General features: G+C 39.1%; 1 protein-coding gene across 7 annotated transcripts; it reads right to left on the reverse strand.

Annotated features, from left to right (window-relative positions):
• Nucleotides 1–1,345: 1,345 nt before the first annotated feature.
• On the reverse strand, nucleotides 1,346–10,363 carry LOC115745454 (GPI ethanolamine phosphate transferase 3). 7 transcript variants are annotated; one of them, XM_048280851.1, is made up of 20 exons: nucleotides 9,992–10,363; nucleotides 9,852–9,886; nucleotides 9,374–9,538; nucleotides 8,715–8,791; nucleotides 8,494–8,613; nucleotides 8,303–8,386; nucleotides 7,535–7,612; nucleotides 7,061–7,186; nucleotides 6,614–6,700; nucleotides 6,172–6,204; nucleotides 6,011–6,066; nucleotides 4,516–4,663; nucleotides 3,767–4,202; nucleotides 3,574–3,665; nucleotides 2,919–3,459; nucleotides 2,681–2,813; nucleotides 2,333–2,374; nucleotides 1,967–2,117; nucleotides 1,773–1,856; nucleotides 1,346–1,683 (listed from the first exon to the last, which is right to left on the reverse strand). In XM_048280851.1, exons 1-20 carry the CDS (start codon nucleotides 10,240–10,242, stop codon nucleotides 1,543–1,545), a joined length of 2,880 nt encoding a protein of 959 aa, XP_048136808.1. In that variant the 5' UTR covers nucleotides 10,243–10,363; the 3' UTR covers nucleotides 1,346–1,542. The 7 variants fall into 7 exon arrangements, with proteins under 7 accessions (XP_048136808.1, XP_048136806.1, XP_048136805.1 ...); XM_048280849.1 differs by having other exon boundaries at nucleotides 2,333–2,379; nucleotides 2,701–2,813; nucleotides 9,374–9,577; XM_048280848.1 differs by having other exon boundaries at nucleotides 9,374–9,577.
• Between the last annotated feature and the right edge of the window lie 705 nt (nucleotides 10,364–11,068).

Here is an 11,068-nt window from a genome sequence, read left to right on the forward strand (position 1 = left end):
TCAGAAATATAAAGAAGGGAGAAATTGACCGGAAATATCTGAGAGACAAATTCAACATAAACAGTATTATCTCGGAGACTTCATATTTCCCAGAGTTGGTAGTGATACAATGGATGCAGGTTAGGGTGTGAATTCCATTTTTTTTTTTTTTTTAAGGTAAGAAGTATATTGACTTTCCGCATCGCAAATTACAGTGAGTTAGCTGAACACAAAAACCTCGTACCCACTACAACACTTGGAAGTGTCATAGCGGGTGCAAAGGTGTCACGGCCATACAAAAGGAAAGTGTGAGGCCGAATCACATATACACGGCAACTAGGAAGAAGCGGGCAAAACATATAGCCCGACAAGTAAGGACAGCCACAAACAGATGCAGCAACTCCCTAATCAAAAACAGAAACCGAGATCCCCTATTTAAGTTGTATTCGCCTATTACGCGGCGTGTCCTCTACATGATGAAAAGAGAGAGCTTTGTCCCGGACAACCCTCTCCAGATGCTTCATAAGTGCGGGCCCAAAGAAAGCTCGATCTCCGAATATGATGTGGTTACGTTTTATCCATATAATATAACATGCAGCCGCAAAGGATAATCGGGTGATACATTGATAGAACTGCTGGCCATTAGTATTATCGATGACCCAATGCAGATTGTCCCGCCAAGTCCAATTCCGCCAGACCAAATTTCATCTCTCCGCCCAGGCTAAAATGAGGGTGGCCGTGGCTTTACATGCAAAATATAAATGATCAATCGAGTCTGGTCTACATCAACAAAGGCCGCATACACCATCCGTAATCCTACGGTAGTTTAGCAAAAATACCTGGGTCGGAAGTCAGTTGAGGGTGGCTAGCCAAAAGAGGAAACCATGCCTCGGAGTAATGCATGGGTCATAAGTGTGAATTCCATTTTTTATCTCTACATAAAGTGATTTTCTGTGTTTCAAAGAGTGGAGCTCCCGGCTAGAAACATGTACTGTACCTGCTGGAAAGGCACTTCCGACAATCCGACACGACAAGAGTTTGATAGTGGCGGTCAGTGATTTTTCGTCATTTGACTCGAGCGAGAACCAAATAATTGACTACTTGAATAGATAACGCCCCTCATTCACGTTTATTAACCGTTACACACTGAAACTACTAGTCTGGACCCGAATCTATTGGACCGAATTTATCACAACCCTCAATTTTGTGAATCTTGTCTGTGTTCCAACCCAATCTCCAAGTTCGTTGCGGATGAGCAACACAAAGGATGACGGATTAGCGACTGCTAGCACTAATATGGCGAGCTCCCAACTTTATCGCCTAATCACAAACTAAAAGAACTCAAAGAAATGGAAAATAAACACAATCAGAGTGAAGCATGTAGTCGCTATCATAAAGGCATTATCAATGTTGATTTCTCCATCTTCTGTACAGAAGAACTCCAAAAAATAGTCAGGGAAACCTCAAAATGCTAACAAATTAACACAATCCAACATTTGAAGGCACGTCTCTCAAAGAATCAACTCTCCAATGAATCAACATCAATTGCAGTTTCGAGAACTTTCATCTTCCACCAGTATTAGTTTCTAGTTTAAGATCTTCTGGCTGGCAAAAGTAGTAAAGTGATGCCAAACAAATCAGTACATCAGTAAGAACGAGACCCGCCACATCAAATACAAACTTCGGTGCAAATAATCCCCATACCTGAAACCAAAGCAGCCAATGCACAAGCTATGAACACAAGTATAGTAATTTAGATGAAACATTGCATTGAAATGTGGCATGATTGTTACCATCAAATGCCTCCTCTGTATCATAACACACAATATGGTTACTGTGACTGTAGCAGCCATAATGAGCCCAAACATCATATAAGCCTGAGAAGAGAGAGATCTTACATGTTTAGACAATCTAAGAATTTTAAGTCACTCCATGAAACAAAAAAAGATAGACAAAATGTGAATGGCTTGTTCAATTGTTCACTTACTAGAGACAATTGCACAAAGAGGTCTTTCTGAGCAAACAACTTGTGACGTAAGACAAGGAATGGAAGTCCAAAAACCGGAATAATATGCGAAAACCCAAATGTCTCAATGGTAAGAAGAATTGCTTGGCGTATGAGGACAAACTCATCAAACCTGGAAAAAAAGGAGGAAATTTTAACTCATAAACTGGACATCACAGAATGATCCCAACAGCAGAATTGTACAATAAAGAAACAAATGATTGTGGATTGTAAATAAACAAAATTTCAGGCTTAAGGAAGTAAACAGCAGTAATTTATGAATGGGTTGTCGAAAACAATGCATCAGAATATTGAATCTCCAAGAAAATTCACTTATCCATGACTTACCCAATAAATGCAGCGCCATAGCGGAGACCATCAAAAGCACACCTGAAGAAAAACATCATCAGACATTAGAAATAACAAATGATAATAACACATGGAGGTTCAAGTCAACACTACCAGAAATGTGATAGAGTTCGAGCAAACATAAAGAGAGGTCCTAAGTCAACCAAATTGTGACCACACACTAAAGCAAAGTACAACATAAGAAAAACCACCACCAGCACCTAGCCTTATTCCAGTAAGTGAAAATGGCTAATAAACACCAGTGTGCTACTTGACTGTATTTTGGACCAGTTAAGCAGTGCGTCACTTGTAAAAAGTTATATCTAGAGCGCAAAAAAGCAATCTTACCAATGACCAGTACAGAAGAACATAGAGAGAGCTAAAAGGCTCCATTCCATTACTGAGAGAGGATTGACAACCAATGGTTTGGCAGTTCCATCGCTCTCTTCTTCTATATTCTGCAACATCACTATGCAGAAGCCTGTAAAAACATTTTTTCATTATCCTGAATTGTCTAATATGGAGCGTCAGAACTTAAAGGAGTATATCTAAAGTGCCAAGGGAATCCATGAGAAAAACAAAGCACCTCCAACTATGGATGCTAAAGCGATCAGAGGCCCCTGCCTTCCTGACAGGATGATCACAGTTGGACTCCATGCAGATAACATGCTCACTGTTTTACTAAATAAGCTTCTGTGATCAACAACTTTGCTTCCGTTAAAGAGCTGGCCAAATGCCAGTAGTAACATCTGTCCAATTCCAATGGCGTATATAATCCTGGGGATGACATTCCTTGCAGTGTTGATTAGTGCCAGGCCTAACATGTTACTTTCAGAGGCCCAGTATACTACTATAAGAACATAACTGGCAATGGTTCCCATAACAACAAACCGGCAAATCCTCTGAGAACAGCCATCAGCGGTAGACTTGTGCAAAAGATGGGCCAATCCAATTAGAGCAAGCATTGGCAAAAGTTGAAGAATGTAAACCAAAACAGGATGATTAAAGTCAATCCCAATCATCCATGAGGTACTAGAATGCAAAAAAGCTGAAGTGGCAGCCTGCTTGGATAGCCCAATTTCAATGGTAAATCTCAGAAGGCAAATGAGGATGAGAAAGAGACCGGCCTAGATACAGAAACACAAAAGTCAGAAGCAGAGTCACAGAATTTTAGTTGTATGATCTCCATATAATTTCATGCCAAATATTACTAGAAGCTCAAAGAGAAAAAAAGAACCGACTTCGAAAATCCTTTTCCTTTTCATGATCGAATATCTGAACTTAGCAACTCCAGCCGTCGCCAAAAGGAAATTTGCCACTTTCCCTTCTTCCACTGACAAAAAGGTTCGAGGAGAGGAAAGTATATTGGCAGTGTCAGTAACAGGAATTGATGTGATAACGAGAAGTAAAAGGATTTAGGGATATGGAACTTACAAATGTAACTATTTGATAGTAAACTGCATGCACGAATCGCCACAATAAAGAAAGCAAATATTAACCCAAAGGAAATTCCAGAACTTCCTATTGGATTAAAAGAACCATTGTGCAGCTCATTCACCATTTTGATAGCAAGAACGTGGACGAGAAGCGATAGAAGCATCATACCCAAACCAATACCCATAAAAGTCAAATTAAACTCAGTCCATTTTGATCGAGCTAGCTCAGCAACACTCCCTAAAAATTTTAAGTAGGCATCAATTTGGCTCTTCAGGGTAGATAACCTTGAAAGTTCGCTCTTGGATGAGAAGTTGTCCCTTTTTCGAGCAAAAATAGCTTCTGCTTCATCATACAAGTTTGCTACATGTAACAGGTCATCCGAGGAAAACCCAATCAATGATGACGCTGAATAGATATCGATGTACCTCTTTACCTACACAATATCCACAAATAAAAGAAAAACAGGTAGGCGGATAAGGATGATCTCTTGCTGGAAAGTGGTTGCTATTGTCTTAAGAAAACAATTACTCAGGTCAATGCCTTGATTAGCATCTTGTCTAGTCATGACTATAAATTTACTGCAGATGACAAAGACCCGTTAGTCTTTCTCCAAATAAAAGGATCATAGCTCTCAAGTGAATTTTAAACTTCACCATCGTTATTCTAAGTTCCATGGTAGAGCACCAGCACAAAGACAATGAACTATATGATGCTGCTTAACAATACGCTTACAGAAAGTTAATTACCTGCCAAGCATTGATGCATAGTACATTGGCATAGTTATGCAACCATTCTGCAGACTTGAAATGATATTCTGGATTGTCCGACTTGAGTTTCTCCATATTCCATGTCCCAGCAGCTAAAGCATAGAGTTCAGGATTAACCCGTCCAATGCTGAAAAAAGTCAATCTCGTGAGTTCAGTAGAATATATTCACATGCATTTGCTGAAAAACCAGAAAACTCTCATCTTCTTTTGAGATTACTTGAATGATGTTCGTTTGTCAAAAACAAGAAAATAGAATAATTTACAGGCCAGAGAACCCGCAATAAATATCTGAATGCAGATGTAAGAAACGGATAAAATATTTCAATGGTCCAACGTCTTTGGGAGCGCATGGTAACACTGCAAAAATTCCATTTCTCTGCCAAAAGCCCATCCGGCAAAGAAATGTGTTTGATAAAAACCTGATCGAAGTAGAAATCCATTTGGTAAAAAAATTGACTTCCGGTAGGATTTTTAACTTCCGGCAAGATTTTTAACTTCTGATAGGATTTTTGGCCAATTTTAAGAAGTAAAAAATTTTAACTTCTCGGCTCCCGAATGACTTCTTGCACCACACCCGCCTCCGTCGACCACCGTTGCTGTGACCGCCGGCCACCGACCACAACCTCCGCGGCTGCGGCCGGCCGCCGCCGCCGCCAACCACCGTTGTTGTGATCGCCGACCACGCCCACCGCCGAACGCCACCTCCGGCCGCCGCCGACCACCGCCGCCGAAGATTTTGTTAATAATATTTCAAAAGTAGAAATTTTCAACCGTTATCAAACGAATTTTTCTGATCAGAAATTAATCTGGAGCAGAAGTAGAAAAATCAACTTCTACTTTTGAAGAGAAGTAGAGAAATCAACTTCTGATCAGAAGTTGATTTCTCACGGAGAAGTGTTTTCATGCGCACCCCTTACTCTTCATGGCAGAAGACCTTAAGATTCTCAAGAGCATGACTAGATGAGAACCATAATACGAAACGACTTTAGTCGATTAATGTTAGAATACCAAGTATCAATAAAACATAAGTGATAAATAGATCAAAATCAATAATTATTTGAGATTCTACTTTTCAGACAATATATGAAATATTCATCATAAATAGCGATTAATGGATATCTCATATCAATATAAAATATCCCAGGAGTATAAAATACAAGAATTATTCCAAGTACACCATCTCACGCCAAATCTGCATGAAATTTACCAATAGAACCTCAGAAACAAATCACAACGAGGACATGTGCAATATACATATATTATAACACCAACTGAAATTAGACTAACTTGTCCTAAATAGCTATATATCACTATAGTGCTTTCTCCCTGAAATTTCTTCCTTCGAGGTAGAAACAGTGAAACAACCTCTGACCCATCTACTAATTTTTTATTAGTAAGAGAACTGTGATGAACTCTGTTACATAATTAATAAGATGATCAAAGGGTTAGCATCACCAGAGAGCTTACACTGCACCTTCCAAAAGGGAAGGGAATGCCCAGCAGTGCTGAAACCGTGACTGCAAAGTCAAGCTGCGGAAAAAGATATGTCTAAGTACACATGAAGAAAGGATAGATCTAATTCTCAGTCACTTGAAATTAAAACTTCTTCATTAGTTGGGCAAATAAGTTGGTCACCTGTTCGATTGAGCTGATGCAAAATCTTTCATCCTGAAAATTTTGGAAATGAGAGGTTAAAATGAGTAGAATATATGTCAAGTTATTCGTGAAATGTCAAGTGGTACTCATCAGAGTTTAACTAACAGGAAAAATAAATCCAATTACAAGCCAGATGCAAATGATAAAAGTAGCATACTCCTGCAAATTAATCCTCAGCTATCATTACCAGTTTTAAATATATGTTAAATGTACTTTCTCTGTAATTATGCATTTAAATTTCACACCAATGCCCGTATTATTCTGCCTATGAAATCTAATTCTTGACATTACAATTATATTTATGCATATGATGAACATCACTGAGGAAGAAAATTCTTAAAGGAACACATAGAATGGTAAACCTAATTGAACAAAATTTCCTGGAAGAACGGAATGAAGAAAGCTCAAAGAGATGAATTACCGAGGCATATTCGCAAGATATACCAAGTTCAGCTGGTATGGCAGACAGAGGCTTCTTAAAACTCATTGCGAAAATTGAAGTTTCAACCTACACAAAAGAAGCCATTTAGATATAACAATGGAATCAAAGACCCAATAAAGTTCATGGTTAAATTACAAAAAATTGTGCCGAAACTTAGGCCCATGTGCAATGCAGTCCCTGAACATTTAAATTGTTCAATATGGCCCCTAAACTTTAACACAATTTGGACTAGATTGAACATTTACCATAAATTCACAAACCACATTGAACAAATTAAAAGTCCAAGGACTATTGCACATTAGGCTAAAGTTTAGGGACCACATCAAAAAAAATTAGAAGTTCGGGGACCACAATGCATATTGAGCCTAAGTTCATGGACCATTTGCATCATTTTCCCAAAGTTCATTAACGTTAGCAGTGACATACCTCTTCAGCACTTCCTCCCCCATGATCACCATTTAAGGTTTGCCCATGGTCACCCAGCACAAGGAGAAAAGTATTCTCATGCAAACCACCGGGTCCTGATTGGCTTTCCAGCACACTAATCACGTTCTAGCAAAACTATACTATATTAGTAGATTATGAGAGAAGAAGGGAAAGAAAAAGATGTTCACAACACAACATTGGATTTTGCAGTAGAACCACATTGTAACAGCCAAACAATCTCTGAAAAAGAAGCAGCAGATCTCTGAATCAGAGAAACTAACTTAGCTAGTCTCAGGTTTTCAAGAGTCATAAAATACAAAACACAGACAGACAACAACACTTTACTTAAAAACGCATGATGTAAGCATCGATAAATTTCAAATTGCTTGGCATATGAAGCGAGGACAGTTTTCTAACAGGAAAGCCACAATCAATAATAAAAATGCAAATTTATCCATCTATCAAGTAAAGTACCTCAAGAACAGTGTTATATTGTTCCAACTTCTCTATCATCGGAAGGGAATCGACCCCAAATATGTGCCCTGCATGATCCTAAACCAAGTAAAGGCGGTATATCAGATGCCATCCATTATTCTAAGTGAAATAGCATTGGCAAATTGTAGGACCGCACACTCTACGTCATAAAGAAATAAAGTTAAATGATCCATATGAACACAACATGTGTGGACCACAGAGAGAGAGAGAGAGAGAGAGAGAGGAAGGAATCTGTAAGGCCAGACGGATACAGATGCACTTCAATCTATCTGATGCACAGAAGTTCCATAGCATGAAGACTGATGACTAGCAGCCTTCACCACAAAGAGCATGAGCATGAGACAAGCTACCGATTCTTTAAAACTGGACACTTCTTTAAACACATCATAGCGGTACCATTTTTCACGGTATAAGCACTTGTGAGCTTTAATCTAATTCTCTGAAACTGGACAGCTCCATTGATCAAATCAATTGTCCACGGTTCCATTTCTCAGTTTTATCACAATATGTGGCTCTTAGTATTTAACAAGATGCATTCGACTGGAGAATGATCATTCAGCAGAATTGGCTGATATCTCTACCCGTTTTTATATAGCATCAACCTGTCAAACTGTCAGAAGATGACAACTTCCCTTTGATGAGACATTATCTGCCGCCTGGACAACATATATGCCTCATAATTATTAATGAAGTTTTAATTAGCTTGAACATCATTCATTACAACATAAGTCGCGGAGATAAACCCACCACGCCTAGAAAATGAGCAATTAGAACCTCCCAATCTTCTTGGTACAATGATGGGAGCAAGTTGTCAATGCATCCGTTATCCACCTAGACAATGAAGGCCAACTTATCCGATTCAGAAGCTTATACATGATGCTTAAACCATCGAGGAGAAACTATTCAGGATTTGCATGCAAAAGAAAGTAAGCACTCACCGTATGAAGATCTTTTACATTAAAAGAAGGGAAAGGATAAGATCTTTTGAAATGATGAGGAAACAGCTGCACCCATGTATCGTCCCCCATCATCAATACTCTCTTCCCATTTCGGATTAGCTGCAGCAGGTTGAGCATGTGCAATAAGTGAGATTGTTCATGACTAATGAATGATCAACATACCTAATGTGGCTTATTAAGGTTCAGACAAATGACCAAACCTGATTTATCAAGTTATCTTCAGTGATTGCAGGCGCACCAAAGCTATTTCCTACATCGACAAAGGTTGGCAACCCACCTGTTGTCAAGCCCTGCGACCATTAAAAGAGTAACCAGTTGCCATCAATATCCCACATTATGCTTTATGTGCTACAACTCAAGCTTTTACGGAGTTAACAAGTGCAACCACAATATCCGTGTCAGCATATTTCTCTCATAGGATGACTACAAAAGGTCTCATTAAATCACTTAACAATTGCGATCGCAATACCTGTGTCACTATATTTCTCTCATCAAATGACTTCACGAGGTGTAAATAATTTCCATAGATTAATAGTTGTTATATAGGCATAACACTATTATAAGTTGTCCATGTAAAAAACTACCAGCTCTCTTTACTTCTTTTTTTTTTTTTTTGGTGACCAACATACAACAGATTTAACCTTACCCAAAAAAACATACAACAGATTTAAGAACTAATGCACAAGAAACTCATTGCGTACTCAATGGAATTAAACTGAGCCCTGATGGAAAATTTGATAGCACTTCTACTACTGACAGAAACAAACTAACAAACAAACTTTTGAGCAACAAAAAAAAAATCATAATAGATGTTAAAAACATCAAACTGGTTCGAATTTGCACGAAAACCTGAAGAAACCTGGATTGAGTTTTGAAATATAATCAGAAGTGGATGGTATCACCTTCAAACGCTGCAAACTTGTAGTAGGTGGATCAGCAATTGCTTTAAAAATCTTAGCAGATGATCCTTCTTTAAATGCCAGCTTTTGCAATACTGGTAATCTATCCATCCATGGTTTTGTTTCTATAAGGGAAAAAAAATTAAAAGTTGAAACCACAATGCCTGCATTGCAGAGAAAAATAACTGAAAATACATAAGAGCCGAACGGCTCATTATTGACAATTAGCTCAATCAACTACTTTCAGGCGTCACAGACTAAGAAGCATGATATCCCATTCTCAAGTAGACGGGTAAAATCAGAATCTTTACCAGTCGCCATCGTCCAATAATGAAAAAAAGGAACATATGTTGCTCATTCATTCCATTACCAAAGTAAGACAGAACACCGGCAGACACCATAATTCGTGATTGACCAGCAAAAAATCCAGACGCTAACCTTTAAAAAACGCACTGGGCGCAACAAAATCGAACCTGCAAGACGCAACAACAACGAAGTGTCAAATCACAAACCCAGATGCCCCACAACCTACACAAACTCACAGCGCGTTTCTGTCGAACCGATGGCGTCCACGCTACCTGAGGGCATCAAGGACAATGATGACGACCCTATCAACCGCGGGCTTAGTCCAGCAACGCTCTGAACCACCCGTCCCGTTCGAACCCGCTGCTCCGGAACGAGAGAAGCAAGGAGAGTCGGAGACGTCGGAGCAGCTGCTGTGGAAGGGGAGCTCGGTGCGAGTGAGGAGGAACCCGCGAGTGAATATGAGAACGGCGGCGACGTGGAGCGCCATTATCGCCCAGAAGACCCAAGTTACTCTCCATTTCATCGTCGAAGTTCCGTACTTTGAACGTGGGATCGGATGAAGGGAATGCGGGATCTTTGTCGCGGGATCGATCGAACTGAGTTAGTCAAAAACCCAGACCCAGCGTTGTTGGCAAGAGCGATGCGATCATGCGACTGAGTCCCGAGGAAAGAAAGAAAGAAATGGAGGGGAGAATTACGCTTTGCCCCCTCGAGATTTTGACATTGTTGCTAATTGGCCCTTTAGATTTTAATAATTGCAGTATTCTCCATGATCTCTCCAAATTCATTATAATCTCCCCCAAAAGCATCGGCTCCGCTTGAGTTCATGAAAATTAATGATTTGAAAATTAATTTTCTAAAAAAGATATCTAGAAATAATTAATAAATAAATAATATTTTCAAAGAAATTATTTTCAATAATTTATTTATTTATTTTCCGCAAAAATAATTAGATTCTAATTGAAAGATGGGAGGAGAGGGTCAACCCACACATGGGTTAGTCTTTCTCCCCCTCCATGAAAATAGGACAAAGCATAATTGACTAACTAAACCGGGAACCACTTGGACTAAATCGATCGGATTGGTTGTTCCCGGGGGCTTTGGTCCGGTTTTCCATAAAAGTGAAATTAGTTACGGTCGGACTAGTTCCAAGAGGGAACCGGACCGAATATAAATGTAAATCTAAACCTAAACTTAAGATGTTTAGATGCTTAGCATGACTTCTAAATTTAGCAATAACCCAATACAACTAACGAGGTTGTGAGATAAAAATGTCGTTAACGAAACAAATGTATCGACTAATCATACACAAAAAGTGCGATCGGTTCCATGATTGGATTGCTTGAGAA

Source organism: Rhodamnia argentea, chromosome 6 (genome assembly GCF_020921035.1).
Source record: "Rhodamnia argentea isolate NSW1041297 chromosome 6, ASM2092103v1, whole genome shotgun sequence".
NCBI classification, from domain to species: Eukaryota; Viridiplantae; Streptophyta; class Magnoliopsida; order Myrtales; family Myrtaceae; genus Rhodamnia; species Rhodamnia argentea.

Coding starts and splice junctions, on each gene's coding strand:
- LOC115745454 (XM_048280848.1), bottom strand. CDS start 10,242: ATGAAATGGAGAGTAACTTGGGTCTTCTGGGCGATAATGGCGCTCCAC. Junction 7,187..7,534: donor AATATAACACTGTTCTTGAG/GTACTTTACTTG, acceptor TAGTTTTGCTAG/AACGTGATTAGTGTGCTGGA. Junction 6,701..7,060: donor GGGGAGGAAGTGCTGAAGAG/GTATGTCACTGC, acceptor TCTTTTGTGTAG/GTTGAAACTTCAATTTTCGC.